The sequence below is a fragment of the Parasteatoda tepidariorum genome, chromosome 8 (assembly GCF_043381705.1).
Source record: "Parasteatoda tepidariorum isolate YZ-2023 chromosome 8, CAS_Ptep_4.0, whole genome shotgun sequence".
In the NCBI taxonomy this organism is placed as follows: Eukaryota; Metazoa; Arthropoda; class Arachnida; order Araneae; family Theridiidae; genus Parasteatoda; species Parasteatoda tepidariorum.
Window position 1 is genome coordinate 39,451,235 of NC_092211.1, and position 23,763 is coordinate 39,474,997.

Genomic DNA, 23,763 nt, shown 5'->3' on the forward strand with positions numbered 1-23,763 from the left:
GAAATTTCGGTTCACTATAACCGGGAGTTCACTATATCCGTTACGCAGGCAATTTAACTAATGGTTCCCAAACTCCTCCCTTTTATTACACATTAATCAAATAAATGAAAATATTATGTAGTGGCAAAAAATATGTTATTTTTCATTACTCTTCGTCTTGCGTACAAAAAAAATTAGTAATCTTTAGCTGATGAGCAATCCTCAACATCAGATATGGAAACACTTCCCGATTCTCATATAATTTTTCCCGAATTTCTTGCTTTTTAAACCTGTCTAACCTGCCATTCGAGCACATAAAAGTAGTNCTTTGTTTCAACAATTAAACAAACAAAAAATGCAAATAAATTAGTTAGTAGAGTTTGATGACCAGGTGCTCATATTCTCAGTGCAACCAACTAATTCGAGAAATCCCATTCGAGCTTTAGTTTCCATAAGAAAAATATTTTCATGACTTGTAGTGAATTCATCAACCCTAAAAATAAAATACAAATTACCATTAAAAGTTCTAAAATGGAATTGAACAGTGGTCTTCATAAGTTTTTAATGACTGTTTAAATAATTTTTTTAGAATGGAAATGAGATATTTAATAAGAATGAATTAATCTCAAACATGCTCGCCAACTTGTTAGTCTTGCTGTGATGCTAGTACATTGCTATAGGGTAGTGGTGAGGGGGTAAATTAGACATCTTAAATAACTTTATGTGTAAAATTTCCTCTTTGAGATATGGTTCGGCAACACTGATACACTTCCGAGTGCAGCTGCATAATCACATATGTGAATACCACAATAGAAATTTGTAAAAAGACATTGATAGTGCAAAAGTAACTTTCAACTCTTTTATTGACATATTATAAATTATACAGTTTCTTACCTACTTTGATAATTTTTGCAGCTGTATAGTTTCAATTAACCAGAATTAGGTAAGTTGATTTTAAGTTTTCATTTCCTTGTGTTTATAATATTTTAATTTTTAGAATTAGATCTTTTTTATTTTTAAATTTTACTTGTCATATTTGTACCTTTCATTTTGCCATGCAATGTTTAAATTGTTTGGTCATTGTTAAACTATTTGCATACTAACTACTGTTGGATATAGACCACCACTGGTCAATGCATATATGTTGATTATTTTGACTTCAGTTTAAATTGTCTGGATGGAAAACATGCTCAATTTGTTTTATTTAAATCTGAGGGCTGCCAAGTCCCTAAGTGACACGCGTAAAAATGTATAGATTTCTCATGGAGAGATAACACCTCTAAATTTTTGAATTTCTCTTTTTTTTCCTTCTTCTCAAATGAAACAATGCTTCTAAATGGATTTTTTTCAAATTAATTCCTTTACTTAAATGATATTTAATATTAGTAAACAAAACTGTATAAAAATTGCTATTTTGACCTAAATAGGGTCTTTAATTGATTTTTTAAAAAAAAATCTAGATTTGCATAATATTTAAAAAAATATGTAGTACACTATCTACCAATAAGTATTTGGACACCAATACAAATGACTATATCTGCGGCTGAGATACATAACTCTTTCCGCCGGTATATACCGTGTAGGGAACAACATCAGCATTAGTCCTATGCAAGATGCCACGTAGTTCGGAGCTCTCTGACTTCGAAAAAGGTATAATTGTCGGGTATCACAAAAATGGCCGATCCTTAAGGGACATATCTAGTAAGCTGAATTACCCAAAATCGACAGTGGCTTATGTGATTAAGAAGTGGAAGGTGTGCGGTGAGTGTCCCGAGTACGAAGACCAACGTAACTGGGAGATAGAGACCGATAGGTGTTGTCCAGAGAAAGTCGGAACAACTGCACCCAGCTGATGTCCCACATACTCCAAGAGTTTCAACAGGCATCCTGGAGTGTTGTTTCAATTAATACCATTCGTAAGGAAGGACATCTGCTTGGTTATCATGGTCGTGCTGCTGCCCATAAGCCTTTGATCACGAAGTCCAACCACACTGCTCGGTTAATGTGGTGCAAAGCACATAAAAATTGGACCGACAAATCAAGGTTCACCTTCTACCATTCGGATGGCAGAGTCTGGCGTATGACTGGATAACGTCTCCAGCCAGAATGCATTGTGCCAACAGTCAAGCTCGGTGGAGGTGGAATTATGGTCTGGGGGGGTGTTTCTACTGGTATAGATTGGGACCCTTGGTCCCCATTCATGGTAAGCTCAACGCTGACTGCACTGTTTTGCATGACAATGTTCTTCCTACGTTGTGGCAGTTTTACGGATCCCATCCAAATCGGTGAAGCAACTTACGTCTTCTCCAAGCCGAGTGGAAGAAAATACCACTAACCTTCATACAAGGACTAGTGGAAAATATGTTCCGGAGAGTTCACGCTGTAATTGCCTCTCGTGGAGGCTCAACCTATTATTGATTATAAATAATGTTTGTTTTTCTTTTCAATCACATGTGTCCAAATATTTATTGGTAGATAGTGTAGTAACTGGTATATTTTTCCATTAATGTAAATTACTAGTATTCATAAATTTTGGGTTCACATTGAATTTCATATAAGAGAGAGGGAAGTTCATGAGGATATTTTTTAAACATTTAAAAATAATAACTCCTGAGATTTTTTTTTAAACAATAATTTGGTCCCTTACCTGCATTTGGTTTTACCTGGAATTACACTTGTTTCAGATCTGCTCAATTTTTTTTAAAGCTTGTTTTTGTTCACACTATTTACACTTTATACAAGGTAGTGTCGACAAATTTGATAAGTTATTAAGTGGTCGTTTGTTACAACTCAGAAAGGCGTATCTAAAAACAATGAAATTAATTTCAATCCAAGTCTTATTGGAGAACAAATATAGACATATTTGAGTTAAAACTATTAATTTGTAATTGAGCATTTCACTATATTGAGAAAGACATTCTGTGCATAAATCAGTACATTTGAAAATCATTATTCAATTTGATTTATTTGAAAGCACAGAACCAATTTCAATAATTATAGTCTTATTTTGATGATGAAACGGTCAGAATGGACAATGCTGGAAAAATTTTACCAAAGCTCCACTGGATTAATGTAAACAAGTCACAAAAAAGACTGATGCTCTATTTTAGACTAATGTATGGTAAAAAATAAATATTTATTAAAAACAATGTTTACTTCTTTAAACCCTTAAAAAATGAATTGATACGAAGATTTTGTGGTAAATTTTTTCATTGAGATACAAGTCACTATTTCTAAGGAATATCATTCTAATTACGAAAATAAATGATATCAAGTGTGTTAAATTCCTATCGCTTCCATCGGATGTTGAATGCGGCTGTTTAGACAACTTCCATTGGAAAAAACATGAATCGGTTACAAATTTAACACATTTGATGTCATTCATTTTCTTAATTAGATATGATATACTTTACAAATGGTGATTTCAATCTGAAAAATTTACCATAAAACTTTTGTATTAATGAATTTTTTACAGGTTTTAAGAAAATTTAAAATACATATTAAAAGATATAAACATAGTTTTTAATAAATATTTCTTTTTATTTTTTTGCCTAACATTAAACTAAAATAGAATGACAATGACAGTCCAGTCTTTTTTTTTCTTCCCTTTGTTTACATTACTCCACCGAAGCACTAGTAACATTATTCCAGCGCTGTCCATTATGACCATTTTATCAAATTAAAATTGATTAAACTTAAAATTGGCGCAGTGTTTTCAAATAAATCAGATTTAATAACAGTTCTCAAAGGTACTGATTTGCGTTCAAAATGTCTTTCTCAATATAGTGAAAAACTCTATTAAAAATTAGTATTTTAACTCAAATTTGTCAGTATTCATTCACTAATAAGACTTAGATTGAAATTTCAAATTCATTTTGGCTTTAGATATACCTATCTGAGTTATAATAAACAATCACATAATTTGTTATCAAATTTGCTCACACTAGCCCTACTACATGGTGCATGAACAAAAACAACTTTAAAAAAATTTTTTGGAAAAAGTAAACAAGTTTAAAATTCTAGATACAAAGCCAAACTGCAGTAAAATGTCCAGATTACTGTTAATATAGCGGAAAGGAGGCTAGTGTATTATTATAAGTTCAATTTGCATATATGAATTAGTAATGGAGTATAAATAGTAATTTACAACTATGTAGGAAATATACGAGCTATTATTAGATATCTAAAAGACATGTAATAATATTGTTAATATGAATATAAATGAATGTGATGATGTATATAGATTGATGATTATATATTGATTGATGAATATTGTTAATATAAAGAGCTTGAAAATATAAAATCTCCAGATAAAAAAAGAAAATATCAATCGAAAACCCAATTCATATTCGAATGGCAATTTTTGTATAAATTCTTTTATTAATATTAAATATCATTAAAGGAAGGGATAACTTTAAAAAAAATTAAAATTTTTATTAATAATTTTTGGCATCTTGAATTACAATACAAAATTTTAGGGGCAAAAAGTATTTACTGGAATGTTTACTAATTGCAAATACATTTGATAATAAAAATTCAAGATATTGTACTATTCAATATCTACCCTCGAGAAGTCTTAAACTGTCACTTAGGGATTGACTTTTGCAGACTTAACACCTCAAAATTAAATCGAACAAATTAAGCATTTTTTCAGCAGTCAAAATATATGCATTAACCAGTCGTGGTCACTATGCAAATGGTTAAACAATGATCAAAACATTGAATGGCAAAATAAAAGGAACAAATATGGTGCAAATTAAAAAAATTCTAAAAATTAAAATATTAACATTTAAAAAAACAGGAAATGAAAACTTATAAAAAAGGAGAAGGATTTTTCATGTTGTGATTATATAAATGAATTAAAGGTATTATAACAAAATCTTAATAAAATAGAATAAAATGGTAGTGTTTTGAATACATTTTTAATACTATAAAACCAATGCGGAAGACCACTGTTAATTTTCAAAAAATTAATAACTAACCAATCTAGATCAAGTCATACTCTATGAAAGCTGTGATGCTTTAAATGAAGTGCATTCAAAGTAATGCATGCACATGCAGTTTAGAAAACTTTTATTAACGACATTAAATTAAAATTATTTTAGAAATATTTCCCACTCTTGAAGTATTATTTCTTATGCATTGTTGTTAATCACCAAATCTTTTACTCTTGACGAATTTTTTCCCTGAAAAAAAAAGCAGGGTTTTTACTGAAAATATAAAAATGCTCCACACTTGCTCAGGTTTTTCAAGAAAATTTCAACAAATAATTTAAAACTGGAAATTTTTTTTTTTGTTGGTAACTACCAATATTTTGAAATTGGAAAAATTGCACTTATTTATTCATTAATTTTGAATCTCATCGGCTACTTAGTGTCAATGTTTACTTAAAGATGAGTTTCCTTATATTTCTTCGTTATGGTAGCAAAACAAAAAGCAATATTTCTGCTTTAATTCTTTTGTACTCAAAATTTAATTAACAAGAAATTAAGTGATTTATCAGTTTCAACTTCTTAAACAAAAATTTGAATTGTCAAAACATTGACTATACGCAAAGATTTAAGATGATCATCATAATTATTGAACTATTTTTCTCTCCATACATTGGTATATTTAATTTAACTCATTGTTAATTAGTTAGTAGATTAGTTAAAATTCTAACATTCTAAAAAAATTCAGCTTTGTAGGACAAATAACAAAACAATTCTTTTGAATGAGGGAAAACTTCAAGCTTATTTTTAGCTTTCTTCTTTCAAAAAAACATCTTTTTAAATTTTAAAATATAATGTGAAATTATTTTGAAACTGTAACTAAATATGCAAAACCATGCATGAATTAGAATAAAGAATAGTTTATGAGAGAATAAATTAAAAGAAAAATGCTGTTTTCTAATTAAGATATATATTATATAGTTAAATGGTCAACTCAATATATAAATATTTTCAAATTAAATCTTGGTTTAATAGAGACTTTTCAAAATGGTACAGCTCTCCCTAAATCTAATATTAAATGCTATTTGAGTTTCACAACACCTACACAAAAATTTTCCGTACAAAGCACTACTACCACTAAGGGGTAAAAAAATAAGGTTACTGTTACAATTAACAAATGGCAAACTATGCAAAATCTCTCTATTTTCATCAGTTTAATTCTTTATTCACGGTCAAGAATAATAAATTCAACCAGATCCCCAACAAGTTCAGTATTTGGTTAATATAAACCACATTTATATTCAAAGCAATTTATAGTTCAAATTCATTCTTTTTGAAAAGAGGCCAACAGGAATTTTAACTGGTAAAAAGGTATATGTAGTTACTTCAATAGCTTTGTTATTCTAAAACAAATAATTTAATAGGAATAATAGTTTTGAATCATAGTCTACTGATGGGACAAATCAATTTTCATTCAATTCTTCAATGTTGGGATTGTACTATGAGCATATTTATGAAAAGACTTTGATGTACTACTATTAACTGCACAACAATATGTAACTTCTGTCTGTAGAATTGAAAATGCTCAAATAATAATTAATAATAGGATACAGAGATTAAAGGATACAGATTTACTTCAATGTGCAACATACACGATTAAAAGTATAATTCAAATCATGTTCTCTAAATGTGTCTCTAAGGTATAATCTGGTACTACACTCAATCGAATCAGTAAAATAAAATTTTTGTCAGCATTTTAAAGAAGTTTATCATGATTGACAACTTATAAGTTTAATAATTAAAAAGAAAAACAATTAAATTTGTAAGAGTTTTTTTGAGCAAAATAAGGAAAAAAGTTCTTAGGTAAAATATGGAGAAAAAGACATGCAAAAACAGTTACTAAAATGCGTGCAAAAATAGGAATGCCTAGAAATCATAGCTTTGTTTGTTAACCTGTTAAGCAGCTTAACTGAGGAAATTGGAACCCTGCATCAGCAGTTTGATTTGTCCTTAACTGGAGGTTTATTAAGTTTTGTGAAACTGTAAAAAGTATTACTTTGTTATAAATAAAAATGCAACAATAGAACTGAGCAGTTCAAAAGAATTTAAAAATGATACAAACACAAATAAAACTGGCTTTAGTATAAAATTATAATAAAAAGGCAAATTCTAAATTAGCAAAAGTTAGGAACATTGTTAACATATAATTAAATTAAAAAAAATAATTATAAACTATTTTAAAATTTGATATTTTTAATTTGTAATGTAAATTTTAATTAAGCGTAATTATTGGTCTTAATTAGATGAAGTGTACCTTTGTATTTTAATCATGATAATTTCATATAAGGCATGTAAAATAATTAGAAATAGATAATTTATAGTTTGGTTCAAGAACATAAATTTGCTATTTGCAAAATGAACTAAATTTTAATGGTGAAATTTACAAGAAAAAAAAATCTAGGACTCAAGTCGTTTGATTATAGTGTTTTAGCTTAAGCTTATGAACACAAAAGATTCATTATAATGTATATCTTAGTATGCTCATACAAACTTATTTGTATAAAGAACTTGCTAGATATTTTTGCTATTGTGTTAGGAAAACGCAAAGAAAACTAAAATCTTACAAAAAGAGGAAAGCACAACTGAGTACCATGTGTCCGAAATCTTGTAAAAGAAAGCAATTATTTACAACTAACTAAATTCATTATTAAATATATCAAGCATGTCAAAGGCATATTCAATGATATTTCGTAAATCAATACAAATTCTAAATTATTCACCAAAAATTGCAAAAATGAGTATAGTGTTAGTTGGGCGTCTTGAACTATTTATCATATATTACCACATGCAGTCCTAAACAACATAGAGTGTTAATTTGTATTTTTGTGTTATTATTTATATATCACCACATGCAATCACAATCTGAACTATGTGAGTTAGTTTAATTGAGTTATTCTTTATTTATCACCACATACAATATAAATAAAACCAGTAATGTTAGTAGTTTGGATTTTTGAGTAACTCTTTACATATAAATCAATCTAAATGATTCAATAGGAAAAACAATTAACAAGTATTGCATAATAAGACAAGAATTGAATAAAACTCTTAAAACTTACTTATCGTAAATAACTCCATCAACGCCTTGTTCTTTAAATTTTCTTATGACATCACCATTATTGATATCTTCTCCCCAACAAAACAGAATAAGATTTCGATCTTTTACAAACGGTATGTGTGATGGGTCTCTCATCAGATCTTCAGCATGGACATCAATACCCTAAAAGTAATATATATTTATTTTATAAAAATCAAACTCTCCAACTTGATAATATCAGGAAAGGAAATGAAAATACATACTAAAAGACCAGTGTTCAGGGCAAAATATGTAGCCATTGGTATATTTGAGGTTCTGGTATCCAAGTAAGGTGGGTATTTGTCTGTCTCCCCTTGTGTCAAAAACAACAATGGGTACTTGTTCTGTTTCAGTCTTACCCTATGTGAGAAAAACAAATGATAACAATGTAATTTAAATTTTGAAACAACTGCTCTTAAAACTATTTCAAAGAAAATAATTTAAGATATCAACATTAAATATGTAAATAAATAAGGGGGAAAAAAGAAAGAATTTTAATCAAGTGTGATTAAAGGGGTATTTAACTCAATTTATCACTTTTATAGCCAGGTTGAACTGTCAACAAATTTAATTTTATTTAAAAGTTCAAGCATATTTAATAAATATTTTGCAAGGAATCACAGGTTTTTTTTGTACAATTCTACAACAGCTTGGCAATTTACAAGTTTATACATTTTAAATTTGGTACAAAAAACACATGTTTTGTGACAGGTTCCTTCTTTGCAGTATGCTAGTTTAAAGTATACCTGAATAGTTAAAATTTTTCTTATCCTTTAGTGGATATATAACTTAAAAATTATTTTAAAGCATTATTAGAAATCTTCAACCATATTTAGAAGTAAAACTGCAGTAAGTTTCCAAATTATGATTCATAAATATGTTGAAAGAATACATTGAAATTTTTTTCCTCTTAAAATTCTACACAAGATTGGCCATTAACGGGTTAATGTATTTCATATTTCAAAGAGCCAACTAATGCATTGAGAATTATTTCTTCTTTGAACTATGTAATTAAAAAAGTTTGACAAAAAAAACTGAAATTAGATTTTAGATAATTTAACAGCACATACAAGACGAGTGGCATTAAGAATCCTTATATGTACTTAATGCAGAACATTTTTCTAGCATCATATTATTTTCTTCTATACAAAAATTAAATAAAAATATACATAAAAGAAAAATTTGCAAAACTTACAACATAATCAACTTTTTAACACATTTTTCAATGAATTTAATATGTTACGATGGGATAATGATTTGAACAGTTCTATGCCATTTAGATATCATGTTAATTCAGAGAATTCAATAGAACTAGTATCGTAAACAATAGTATGGAAATTATTAAAATTAGAAATTATAAAATTTAATTAGACCATATTATCAAACTCTTACATGTCAAGAAAGACAAATTAAGTTGAAAGTTATAGCCTCTCTTACCCCCAAAAAGTATCAGAAAAAAATTAAATTAGAACTGGGGATTTTAGACTAGAAATTAACTTATAGTAAGTTATTAAGATTTATCAGTTAGGGAACTATTTTAAATACTAAGTTACTCAATAAAATGTAACTTTAAATAACTTCATTAATCATTAAGATACATACGAACTCAAAACACTATACAAAATAGAAATTTTAAATAGATTATGATGAACTAGATTAGGGAATTATTATATCACTAAATAATTTTCCTAAGAGATGACATATACAAAAGTCAAAAGTTACTTTTCAAAAAAGAAGTATACATGCAATATTCAATTTGAACTGAAGATTTATCAATTAACGATTTATTTTAAAGTAATACTATTAAATAATTTATAAATGACTATATTGTTAAGATAAAGTATCTTTAAAACTATAGTTATAAACTTACATGGTACAAATATCTGGATGGAAACAAGATAGTACAATGTAGCGATTACCAGCATTCTCTAATATTTCTTTTAGAATCACATCAATGTATTTGTTCATTTCAAATCTAAGATCCAATTCCCATGTTCCATCCTAGAAGGATTAAAAACAGCTTTAATGCACATAATTATGAAAGAAAAAAAAACTGTGTCCGAGAAACAAAATACATTTTTATTAGAGATATGGTGTTATTAAAAATAATAGTCAAGAATGAGAAAAAGCAAACTTAACCAATTTTGGCCAAATGTTGGATTTTGCCATTTAAAATGAAATAAAAATATTTATAACTTACAGTTTAAATATTTCCCCCTTATTATAATAGTTAAATAATAAAAATAATTGAATAATCTAAAGTTCCATTTTTTTTTATAAAAAGGGGGGATCACATCATCATGGATGATCATCACATTTCACACAGCAGAGCGATTCGTGGGAGTTCCTTGGTCGAGCATTATTGGGAGGCTCGAGGCCGAATGAGACAATGACTTTTTTTTCCCTGTTCATGTCTTTTTTCCCTTTATGTCAAGTTCTCTGCCATTGGAAATAAAAAAAAAAAATATGTATATATAAAAATACTTTTGGATTAACGAGCTTTACAATTATTTGTAAAATTTTTTTTAAAATTAACTAAAATAATTCCAGAGACATGCTGAAATATATTAAAAGTTATATTAGCATTAAGAAGACAAAGCTTTTGACAGCTCTCCTGGTTCAACTATTGGACCATACTTTTTCAACCATGGCTAATCTCCATATTTTGAAGGTCAAGATTCTGAATCCATAAAAAAAGGTATATTAATACAAAGAAAACATGTTTTATGCCTGATTTCTTAAGTTAAATATCACCTGCATCTATTAATTGGCATATTACTTTCTTTATTCATTGATTGATTGATTGAATGTAGGGTTTAGTGGCACAAATGAGGACATGCTGTGCTAAACAATATGGTGAAACATTTCAAAAGCCTAAGTGCATATAAAAATTTAATAGTAGCACAATTATAACTGATAAAACAGTACTAGTAAGTGAATAAAACGTACCAGTAAGTGAATAAAACAAGATTAATAGTATGAATAAGTACAGTATAAAATGTACAAAGTAAGTAAAATGTCCGAAGGTGATAAATATTTATATACTGTTAAAAATATCAATAGCACGTAAATATGCTATAATGTCAGGATGATGAATGTCGACCAACAAATCTAGCATGCATAAAATAGAACTTTAAACGATGTTGGTTAAAACATGTACACATTANTAGTATTTCTGACGAGTGCGACACCCCAAAGCCCGAGGTTGCAGAGATGGGCGTTAGCCATTCAACGCCATGATATTGAGGCAAGTCACATCAAAGGATCGAAACTTAGTAATGCAGATGCATTGTCCAGACTGTAAATATAAACTAAAATAAGACTCTGAACATTTTTTCCTATTATTATTATTAGGTGATTAAAGTAAATACCTAGTGTTAAGTTAAACCTAAGATTCAGTGAATATTTGGGTGAATGTGAAACATAGTTTGTTTATGTGTAAAGTGTGACCCTTAAATTATTTGCCATATTCGATCTTTGGATCTAATATGACTCTGGGGGGAAGGTGTCAGGGTCACGTGATGTAATAACACGCATTTTCTGATGTTGCGAGCTAAAAGCTTGATATTATAGATATGATTTTTTTTCTATTTGTTTTTGGTTTTTTGGACAATGGATGAAAAAGAATAATAAAATGGTGAATTAGTTTTTGTAGAATTTTGCGTTATTTCTTTTGTAAAAGGTTACGACTGACAGCACACTTTTGCATAATACATGGCAAAAAACGAGACTTTTATTGAAAACACAAAACTAAGCAATTTTTAAATAACACCCAATGAAAAAAAGCTCCTTTAAGGGCTTTTAAAAATCGAAAATAAGCACTTCTTAAAAACATAATGTGAATGAGCCATGAAACCATGAATGGGCTTATGAAGTATGTGCCAAACTTCTATGGCTACAGGGAATGATTTTAAGAAGAGGTAGTGAAATAGGTAGGAAGAATTCTTCAAAAATTAATCTACTTTGAAATATTTAAAAGCATAACTAATTAACTAGTAGATCATATTTCAAATATGTTTTTGAATTATTGATTTGTTATTGAAGATGAAACATTTTTCTTAATGACTTTTAATGTTTGTTGTGAGAAAACAAAAAACTTGAAGTACATTAAACATTGTATACACGTAATTTTTTAAAAAAAAAATTGGTCAATAAACATCAAAAAAGGAAAATTATTTAAGGAATCTACTAAGTTTTTTTCCTCGCCACATTCTTTGTTTAGCCTTTAAGTAGTTCACATAATTACAATTTAAAGAAAGCATGAAGTGAATTTTTTAAAAAAAGATTCACAATATAGTATTATATGCACAATTTAAATTTAGCAATTTCAATGGATTTTTTTTAATGAATTCGTTATTTTTTTTATTTCAAATAAAATGTAATATTGCAAATTATTTTAGAATTGAATATCTTTATAAAATGAAATTTAATATAGTTTTGTTTTGTTAAGATTACTTTATTATTAAAGGGGTATTGAAAGTTACACAACCCTGTTATGATTTTTTGTGACTAAATTAATATTAAGTATAAGTCATTAAAATAGACACTAATTATTGCAAGAACATTTATGCATATTTTTATTTAGGTTATATATAATAATTAACATCCAAAAACATAAATTATTAAACAAAATTTTAGAATTTCTATGTAGGGGAAAAATCACAAGAAAATATTTAATTTAAAAATATAATTTGATACACTGTTGCTGATCAACAAGCAACAAATTAAATTACTGGATATTAATTTTACAGCCTTTGTAAATAACAATATAAATGATAAGAAAGAAATAAGTTTGCATAACATTTATAACTTCACAAAATAAAATTTATTAGTTTATTTCAAATCATTATTATATAGACTATTTAAAATTAAAGAGCAAAGAAGTTAATTATTATGAATAAATAGATGATTTTTTTTCATAAAGCTTTTTTTACAATAGAAAATTTTAAAAAAAGGCAACTAACTGGCATTGGATTGCAAATATGAACTGAAATTTCATACGATAAGTTCATAATAAAATAATTAAAAAAAATTAGCAAAACAATAAAAACACAAAGCAATGACTATGCAAACACAAGCTTCATAAAAAAGATTGATAAAAGTGCACATACTTTTAACAAACGCAACTGTTGAGCAGTAAGATCTTGTACAGCTAGTTTAAGTAATTCATCTTCATTAGGGGTTCTTTTCTGTAATAGACAATACATAATTAAAAAAAATATGTAATTGATCATTTTATTTATCATTGTTAACAGTTCAAATATTTCATGACTTAGTTTACTACACAGTAAAACCTACTTTTTTTTAATGTTAATAAAAAGTTAGCTAACCAGTATATATATACATCCATATCACAGAGCTTGATAGTTAAAAAATGTATGCTTAATAAATTCTAAACAAATGTACATTTAGCAAATAACAACCAATTTATCTTTCTAAATAAATAAATACTTCAGACTTGGCACTATTAAGAAAAACACAAAATTTTAATACCTTAGTACTAAAAAGCTTTTCAGAAAATAACATGTTCACCAGGTTAAATGTGAAAGAGTTAAAAACTAATTTTGAGTTTAAATCACAGAATAGAAAACAATGTTAAATTCAACTCATGTACCAAACACTGATATATTAACATAATGCACAAAAAAGACATGCTTACTTTTTTCATGGATATACAAATGTAGTAATCGTGATATATTACTGGGACCAGATCTTTGGACAATTGTACATCTAGCTCTACCATATCAGCTCCCTAGAATAAAAATTTTAATTGATAAATAATTACAAAATTAAAGTACTTTAATGAATACACAAAAGTAATCTAACTTACATGTTTTGCAGCATAATTAAAAGAAGCCACAGTATTTTCAAGAACATTTTCAACCCTAAAATTAAAGACAAACAAACAAGTTTTAATTCAATATAGTAGATTTAAATAAATGTAAGTTATTTTTGGATGGGTTTAAAATCTATTAAACTATTTCAGTAAAATTTTATTTTATTTTAGTAAAGTGTTATGTTAAGCAAAATGTAAATTTTTTTCAAAAAAAGCTTTCAAGATTACCAATTTAAATATAATCGGGGGAATAGTGAGGCCGAAAAGCCTTGGTACAACATTCCAGGCAGAAAGCCATTTTTGAACATGAAGCTTAATATTACTTTTAACTTCATAAATCTGCACTTTCTAAACAGAAATATAAGTAGGTTTTATAAATTTGTCGATAAATCAAGTTCTTGTTTTCAAAGCAACCAACTCAGCATTTAAGCAACAAATAAATATTGAACTCTTGATGAATTTGAACAAAAATAAATAAATGAAAAAATTTAAGATAAAAATAGTTACAACTTTAAGATTAGTACAAAAACTATACTACTAATTTAATCAGCATTGATTCCAAATAAAATTAATTATGAATGCATAAAAGGTGAGACTTATTTAAAACTCTAAGACAAATATTAGTTTTTTAAACTAAGTTATTTCAAAATAAAACTTGCTTCTATGGTTAAAAGTATGTATTTAAAGTAATTCAATAAAAGTAAGTTCAGAAAAAATTCAGTTTTTTGCTTACTTGTCATTTCTGCGAGCATTTCCAGCCCCTCTGTGCCCCACATCTAAGGAGCGTTTTTCACTTCTTTTCCAATGTTTTGCATAGGATACACTGAGATCACACACAAAGTCTTTCATAGGACGGATTATCAAATAATCCACTACAACATAACATTCAGAATTAAGTATTTGGCTGAATTAAGCAAGATTGGTAAAGATAAAAACAATTTTCAAAATAAGCAAAATTTTGAACATATATTAGTTAGTAGAGTGCAAGACAGTATCAATGCCTAAGGATAAGGTTTCAGTATAAAGCAATCAGCTTGTTTTTATATTAGACAAGGAATATAATTAGTAGTAGTAGTTGGTTTTTATTTACGTCACACAATATACTATTATGGTCTGGGAATTCTACGGCCTTATGGATGATCCCCTGCAAAGGGGATGGCTCCCCCGCTCTGGTTATTCAATGACCTGCGTGTGCAAAGTCGAGCACATTGTTGGAAATAGACTAATCAGCCGGCTCATCCTTTGTATGATGCTTTGTAATGTAAGATTAAAGTTCAAGGTTATGTTATATTTCTAGAGGAGTAACATACATTTTGTTTAACTTTAAGTATTAATTTAAGGATGCAGACAACTAAACTTGTTACAGTTTCCCCCCCCCACTGTAATGATATGCACAACACTTAGGACATTACGAATCAGTTCATGGCTCAACCGTACTATATATAAATACCTCGGATGTTGTAATATCATCTATAGTGTTCTGGTTATTGTTTATTATGTCAAGCTGCAGTGTGCTAGCTTGTCTACCTTTTCCACGATAAAGTTTCCTAGGTAACTATGTGCTCCAGCATGTATCTGCTTTTTCTCCTTTACAGTCATTTTCATATTTTGCGGAGATTTAGAAAGAGACAAATTTAAGAAACAATAAATCAATATGATACGAAATGGGACTCGTTAATAAGCCATCCAATTCAATCCATTGCCAGCCACATAAGTGATTACAGAATTATTGTGAGTGATTACAACACCCTCTTCTGGTTAGGGAGAAATTCGTAACAGTACATGCCTTACCGTGTCTTGAAATGGAAATGAGGTTAAAAATAGCATTTTCTCTTAATATCTTATTATAAGAAATTATATTTTAGAATTCCATTAAACAGTTAGAAATACCTGATAATTGCCCTATTGGCTGTTGCCTTTTGCCAGATATGGGCATGTTACACGTACCAGACGTGTCTCTCATATTACTGGGCAAAATGTAACAGAAGCCTATGTGTTCTGGAATGTCTGTTTCATGAACATAGAAATCTACCATATAAGCCTGCAACATAAGGTAATACAACAAATTAATAAAATTTAATATAAATAGATTTTATTTTACTACTTTTTAAAGAAGTTATTATTCCAAAAATTTAAGATCATAAATAATAGAACAGTTATTTAAATCTATAATATATTAAACTGACATTAATGATTGAAGTACAAAAGCAGACAGTTTATTTAATTTTGTATAAACAAAAGCTATGCCAATAAGTATAACAAGAGCAATCAATTTAAAGAACCTTAATGAATGAAAGATACTACAAAAATAAGAAGACTAAAATAGAAAAGAAAGTATAAACCAAAGAATTCAAACCGAAAAAATAGTATTGAATTTTAATAAAGGAAGACATTTTATCCTACCTTTTAAAACAACAATAATGGAGCGAAAAATCAAAATGAAACTCTCATGATACTTAATGGCAACGAGGAAAGACAATGCTAAAATGAAAGCAAAAATTATAACTGGAACAATTAGGAAAATAGATACTTTCAGGAAAGGATAAAAAATGAGCAGGGTAAATATTAAAATATCAAGAAAGGAGTAAACTTTTAGATATTTTTATTTTACAACCAGATTCTTGAACTCAGAAACATATTTAGAGATTTATTCCTTACAAGAATGACTTAGAACAGTCTTGACATAAAACAACTGATATAAATCCAAAGAAAGGCAACTAAAGCAAAGAAACAAAATGGATTAAAACAAAGGAAAATAAAAAGGGAGACAGTTAAACATCAAATGAAGGAATGGAACAAATAAACATCAAAGGAAGATAAAATAAAGCAAGTTAATATCTAAAAAGCCTAACAGAGAATTGTAAATAGAATATAAAACAATGACCAGTTGGCATGCTTGAATTTTAAAAACTAGCAGTGTAAAATATATGCATTTTAAACTCAAGATATACTACGTACTAAAAATATATTCAATAAATAGTCAAAAGAATATTCAATCTATTTTTAGTACAAATTGTATGCAATGATTTTGGAGAAATTATTATAAGTAGTAACAATAGTAAAACTAAATATATTGATGCTGAATGTAATAGTTAAAATGATATACTAATAATTATTTAATACTAAAATTCTTTCGAAGAGGAAGAACAGGGTAGTAATAATATATTTTCAATATTTATTAATAATTTTTTTTTTTTAACAGTCATAGGAAGTTTCCAGTTTTCTGGGTAAAATGGCTTTATAATAGAGTAAGGTAATATAGCTTTATAATGGAATAAGGTTGCTTTATAATAGAACAAGGTAAATTTACAAAAGTTAATCCAGTGTGCTTCACAAAAAATGCATAAACATTTGTTACATAAATATCAAAAAATATTTTGAATCAGAAAGAAAACATTAAAAAATAACTTTTAGACCAGCAAGATGCTTAGGTAAGAATAACTGTGAAAATGCAAAATAGTTTGAAAGGGCAATGAACCCATTGTAGGAGAGGGGAAAAAATGTGATTTTTGAGAAAATAATTTTAAGCACTCTCAGTGCATGCAAACAAAATTTTAATGAAAACTTAAAATCGCTAAAAATTGATAAATAACTAAAAATTAACGCTTTCTAGTAAATAAAATGATTTACATCATAAAACTTGCAACAACAAAAAATACAAAACCTGAATCTTAAATTTTATACAATCTTCAATATATTTCAGCAAAACTTTTGTTGATTATTATTTTTTTTAAATTTGACACACTGTAATCACTCCTTAATAAATCTTTTAAATTTTTTTTCACTTTCATATAATAAATTGCAAACAAAATTATTTCTCTTTAAATGAAAAAAAAAAAAAAAATTTAGATCTCAAGAACATGGTTGATGTAACAGATAAGAAATATAAAATATTCCATCAATAATTTCTGCAGCACAAAAGCAGACATAATTCACATTATCAGATTAAAATAAATCAATGAGTTTATATCCACTTAATGAAAATAAAAATACTTTTAAATAATAATTCATATTCAATCTTCAAGAACATTTTTCCAGTCACACTTTTAGTCATTACTAGTTTTAAAATAATGTCTTTCAAAAGATTTTTCTAAGTAATTACTAATAACACTAGAGTACCAAATAGATAAAAGTTAAATTGAGAGCATAAAAAATTTGACAGAACAGTCAACAAAAAACTAAACTAAACTCAGCGGCGCAACAGCCCAAAGAGGGCCAAGGCCTACTGTGCCCATCTCAGTTAACTTGACCTTTGGGCTCTGGGGTGCAGGAGCAGATATTCCGGTTAGGTGGTCAGCCGAACGCGAAACCCCCAGTGTTTAGTTCCCAAGCATGCTTGGTACTAATTTATCGACCCACTGAAGGGATGAAAGGCTGAGTCAACCTTGCCCGGCCCGAGGATAGAACCAGGGACCTGTGGCACGACAGCGCTACCGCTCAGCCACCGGGCGTCCAACAAAAACATTTTTAACTAATAACAAAAATGTACTTTCTTATATATTTTTTGACATTATAGGAGGAATTTTTATTTCAGACATTGAAAATCTTTTAATTAACACTGATTAAAAAAAATTGATATAAGTTTCATATATTTGATTCTAATTCTCTTTTATTGTACATTTTTTTAAAACTTAAAATTTTTTTAAAAAATTTTTACATAAAAAAAACTAATCTTTTTAGAGGTGTGAGAAGCAGCAACACAATTAAAAATCTCACAATCTATTAAAATCATTAAGTCATTAAATAAAAATAATAATAAGGCATGGTGCCTTCGAATATTTTTTCTAGCTATGTTTTGTTAACTGTTATTGAAAAGCATTTTGAAGCTGGAAAAATTACAGGGATATTTTTTTAATTAGCTTAAAATCTCATGAGTGATGTAGCGGAAGAAGTTGCTAAAAACATTCAATAGTAAATCTCTTGCACAATGTTAAAAAAAAAAAAAAAAAAAAAAAAAAAAAAAAAAANAAAAAAAAAAAAAAAAAAAAAAAAAAAAAAAAAAAAAAAAAAAAATTCACACACACACATGCACCAAAGAGTGAATAAAACTTTCTGAGAACTCAATTTTAATCATTATATAGTTAAAAAAATTTATTCTGAAAAGTTGATTCCTTTTCGATTTATGATTGGAATAATTAAAATAAAAGTTATATTAAGAAAATATCAAAAATTGCAATAAATAAATTGAAGCACTTATACAGAAAAATGTCTATTACATCAGCATCATAATTTTAAAATTAAGATAATTTTAATTTAATAAATTATTTTAAAACTATACTTTTAACAGAAATATTCGTAATGTTGGTTATCACTAAAGTAAAAACAAATGAGCAAATAATCCAGAAGTAGAAAAATTGCACAGAACACTTTAGAAAATAATCCATGAAAAAAACACAAGTTGAGAAAGATTAAAATATAATGGACTACTTACAAGGAATGAATTATCTTTCGAAGGATTAGAAAAAAAGTAAAATAAATTTCATTTATTTTTATATCTTTCACAACTTGGTAAAAACCATGGTTCTTCAACACCAAAAACACCTAGCTTTAAGCTAGATGCACCCAATCCTCTCTTCTTGCAACACTGGAAACATTTAAATCAAATAAGCAAGTCCAGTACAATTGAAAGTCCAGTTCCAATTCCAGGGGCAAAACTAAAAACAACAGATGTGCAGCTTGCTGAAGGAAGAAGACAGGTTAGTTGGTCGTGGCATAAGTAAGATGGCTGCAATTGATATTTTCTTCGTATGTCCATCTTTAGGGTGCGACAGGACAATTATGTCCCAGCACACCCCTTGTAAACCTTGGCCTGTGAATGACAATAAAATGCGAGAATATTAAATCATCAAATCTAAAGATAGAAGCCTGTACTGGAAAAAAGCCAGTTTATTATAAAAGCTGTTAAACTTTGATATGTAATATGAATGTTAAGTCAGTTACAAGTCCAGAGCTCCTAGACAGCAATTCAAACTTATTTCTTTTTAACTGAATAATAGAGTAGTTAACTGTTAACATTCATACAGCAATTGAACATTCATATATAATTTTAAAGGTTGAAAAGAAATGATGTTTTCATAATGTTACTTACAATAGTTTCTGGACTTAGCATCTGCACTTGAAAAATAGAGTAATCATTTGGGTCATAATTAATTCCGAACTGGCTTTGAGGATTGAATTGCCAACCTGTATCATTCATTTGCTGAAATAAATATGTTACAATCAATTGCTTATCTTTCACTGTCATAGCAGTGAAGAAATTTTTTTTAAAAGACAGATTACGAACATTACCCAATGCAATATTTATATACACAGAACTTTTGTTTCCTTGTACATCGAAATTTAATGAAATGAACAATGGATTCATAATATTTCGTGTTAGAAATTATTTTTTCTACTTGCAAAGAAATACATATTTTAAAAAGATATAATTACTACCAATTTACGAAAGTTAAAAAATAAAATTATTTAAGCTTACATTAATAGTGGACAGTTCTAATATACATTTCCCTTTAATTGTCTTTTTTGCAAACATAATTATCTTAGCATAACTATTAAGAATTTAATAACAAATTCAAGAGTCAAATTTTTTAAAATCTCCAGCTAATTATATTCTGATGTTTATGCATGTTTAACATTTATCTTTATGTTTGTAGGTATAAAGTGCAACCAGTGATTGTTTGTCAAGTTAAAAAATCTAAGATCTGAGAAGTAAAAAAAGATCTACAACTTTTTTTTAAACCCTATACTATTTTATAAATCAACCTGCTTACATTCCAAAAACCTAAGGAGTTATTCAATATAAAAACAAAGCATCAAGAAAAATAATCAATTCTATCAAAACTAAGAGAAAGAATGAGCTGTTTAAAATTTTGAAGGTATAACTTTGCAAGGGAAAAAAAAAAAAGGAAAATAGTTTTCTTATGAATAGAGAAGTTATAAAAAAAGAGAGACTTACAGCAACTTCAACAACAGGCCAACTTTGAACAAGAGTTTCTGTTAGAGTACTGTCTTCTTCGAATCCCAAAAGCTAAAATAAAAATATTAAAATAATTAAATTTACACAAGTAAATCTTAAAAGCAAAGAGGTACAAGGAGAATTTACAAAATTATTTGCTTATGTGGTTAGCTCTATATCCAACCAAATACTCACTGAAATTCTCACTCTAGGAAAATATTAATTACAAAAAAAAAAAAAAAAAAACGTTGTTGTTTATTCATTGTTATTCCGAGAAACTAATTTTAACCCAATTCAAAAATGTATTACTGCAGACTAGATTTTTGGGAAGTCTATCACATAAAAAAAAAAAATATATTTTTAGTTAATGACTCTTCTATCACACAAACTATTTTTCTTCAATATATTAAAGTCTTCTATTCTTTAACCTACCACCATTCTCTTTTTATGTTTAATGGTAGAAGACACTACAAGTGTGCTTTTTTCTGTATTGGTTTTTCCATTGTTTACTGATGGAACTACTGATGTATCTTTAAGACTTAACTCTCTTTTCCCCACAGACTGATTTAGTTTAGTTTCTTCTAGTCATTAATAACTACTTTTTTAATTTCTCTACATTTACTTTACAATGAGAATGATACTCAGCTATGCTATAGCACTGTAACTAATATGCTTTTTTGAATTATTTTAATATTACTTGTGATTTTTAATGATAGTTTTCGCCTTTTAATCATATGATCACAAAGTTCTTATTCTTACTGATATTTTAAGATTTGGCAGTATTAATAAGGCCATAGCAAGTATGTTTTTTAATAAATTAGCATTAACATAGTTGTGAGTGCAATTGGTAATACAAATAGTTTAATTCTGCAAAAGAAACATAGTACATTAGCCATAATAACAATAAATTTCTTTTCAAAATGCTACAGAAGTGAACACAGACAAATCATTTGTTAGTTAGGTTAAATTTCAATAAATAAAAAAAAAACATAGAAAATGTAGAAATCTGTTAAAAGTTAAATTGCATGGAGAAATTTTACATTTGAAGTTAATTTACACAAATTTAATGTTCCTAAATAATAAAAAAAAAATTAACTCACAGCAGCGGTAGAATCTTTTCTGGTAATATCAATCGTAGAAACATGAATAGATATTTGTTTTTCTTTATAGCGGCGTTTCCAGATGGTGACTGGATTATTGAACATTTTTAACTGAATTATGGTTTCTGCGGTGAGCCAGCCAGACGAAATGCTTTCAACATCATCTAAAAATAACATCAATATTGTTACAAAATCATTATATGTTTTAGCTAAAACTACTTAATTTTCTAAATTTAAGATAAGGTATTAGCTATTTTTATTGAACATTTTCTCTTTCTTCATTCTTCTTATAAACAGAAAAACCATCAAAAAGTAAAGTATGATCTGATTAAATTAAAGCCCTTTAATTGTAAGAGGAGAAATAGTTTTTATAGTTGATATCAGGGTTGGAGTTTTTATACAAGAGTAATTTTAATAAATGAAATAATTTTAATAATGAATAATAAATAAAATAAAACTGGCAGCTACTTTAACATAGATTAAGGTTTTTTAAACTTCTTTTCACAAGGAAAATATTAATGTAATCCATCATATACAAATAGTAAATTATACACAGACTTTATATTAAATAAATACACAATAAAAAATAAGTTACTAAACATGTATAGTCCTTCAGTTTTCAATAACAAAAGAACAGTTTATAGTGTTAAAATACATTCTTCATTAAACCTACCTGTTGCCTAGCAACTGTGGAAGAAAATCTGTCAATTTTGTGAGAATTTCAGGAAATGATAAACTGCCTTATTTCAAATATGAAATCACGTTGCAAGACTTTAATATCTGTAAGAGAGGACCATTAAACCGTTCTTTTTTGGTTTATTCTGCAACCACTGTTTCATACCTTCTGACTCTAACGAGTGTTTTACATGAGTGTGTATTACAATTGTTGAATGGTTATCTGTTTTGTATTGTATCAATGTATTTACATATCAAATTTCATTAAAATCGGTTCAGTAGTATTTGAGATAATCGCCCAAGTCTGCGAATTCTCTTAATTTCTTACACCAGTGTAGATTGGAAAGATATTAAGAAATTTTTTACTTTACATACAGTGATGAGATTCATATTATTCAAGAATGAGTACATTTAAATATAAAGTTTGACTTCCATCACCAGAGCTCATTCTAGGCACGGTAAACAGGGTGCAGCACCCTGCTGCCCTTTTAGTCAAAAGAATCAACTTTGTTGCCCCTGAAGTAAATTAGTGCCCTGATTTAATAGACTCCATATCCTTTTTGCCCTTTCTTTCCTCAACCCTTCTTTATTTCCCCCCCCCCCAAACTCTACAATGGATTTCTTAGACTTTTGTTATTTTCAACTTTTTTTTAGTTTGTCATTGCTGCCAATACATAGATTTATATGGGAAAGAAAAAATAGCCATCACACCCCCTTGCTGCACTTGTCTTTGTTACTTGTCTGAGTTTGCAGTTACTTCCACTATCATTAAATCATAATTATTATTAATCATTTTAATTATTAAATCATAACACACATTTATTATTTTATTAATATATGTATGCATTTTAAATAAATTACTAAGCTCATTAACTCGATATATATGTTAATTTATTTATGAAAATTAGTAATTAATATGATTGCTTTACTACTTTTAGTAAAGTAAAATTTTTTCCCCTTTCTTTTACTAATTGACAATGTTTTTTAATAGAATGTGTAAAGTCCATAGAAAGAAATTATTGCCAATATTAATAATAGGATATAGAACATAATAATAGCATATATATAACATAACAGACACTATTTGATTCAACAAGATTATCATTAAAATGGTGAAACTTAATTAACATTACAAAACTACCTGCATATTC

At 27.7% G+C, this 23,763-nt stretch overlaps 1 protein-coding gene across 1 annotated transcript in view; it reads right to left on the reverse strand.

Annotated features, from left to right (window-relative positions):
* Positions 1-307: 307 nt before the first annotated feature.
* Positions 308-23,763, reverse strand: part of LOC107451427 (glycerophosphocholine phosphodiesterase GPCPD1) — a 28,690-nt gene continuing 5,234 nt past the window's right edge. Inside the window, exons 3-14 of the mRNA XM_043043372.2 lie at positions 21,938-22,101; positions 20,838-20,909; positions 19,971-20,081; positions 15,773-15,923; positions 14,616-14,754; positions 13,877-13,931; positions 13,706-13,798; positions 13,158-13,235; positions 9,917-10,047; positions 8,271-8,406; positions 8,030-8,190; positions 308-472 (exon numbers count right to left, since the gene is read on the reverse strand). Of these exons, the coding sequence (XP_042899306.2) occupies positions 346-472; positions 8,030-8,190; positions 8,271-8,406; positions 9,917-10,047; positions 13,158-13,235; positions 13,706-13,798; positions 13,877-13,931; positions 14,616-14,754; positions 15,773-15,923; positions 19,971-20,081; positions 20,838-20,909; positions 21,938-22,101 (1,418 nt within the window). The 3' untranslated portion in view covers positions 308-345. The remainder of the gene's footprint in view (positions 473-8,029; positions 8,191-8,270; positions 8,407-9,916; positions 10,048-13,157; positions 13,236-13,705; positions 13,799-13,876; positions 13,932-14,615; positions 14,755-15,772; positions 15,924-19,970; positions 20,082-20,837; positions 20,910-21,937; positions 22,102-23,763) is intronic.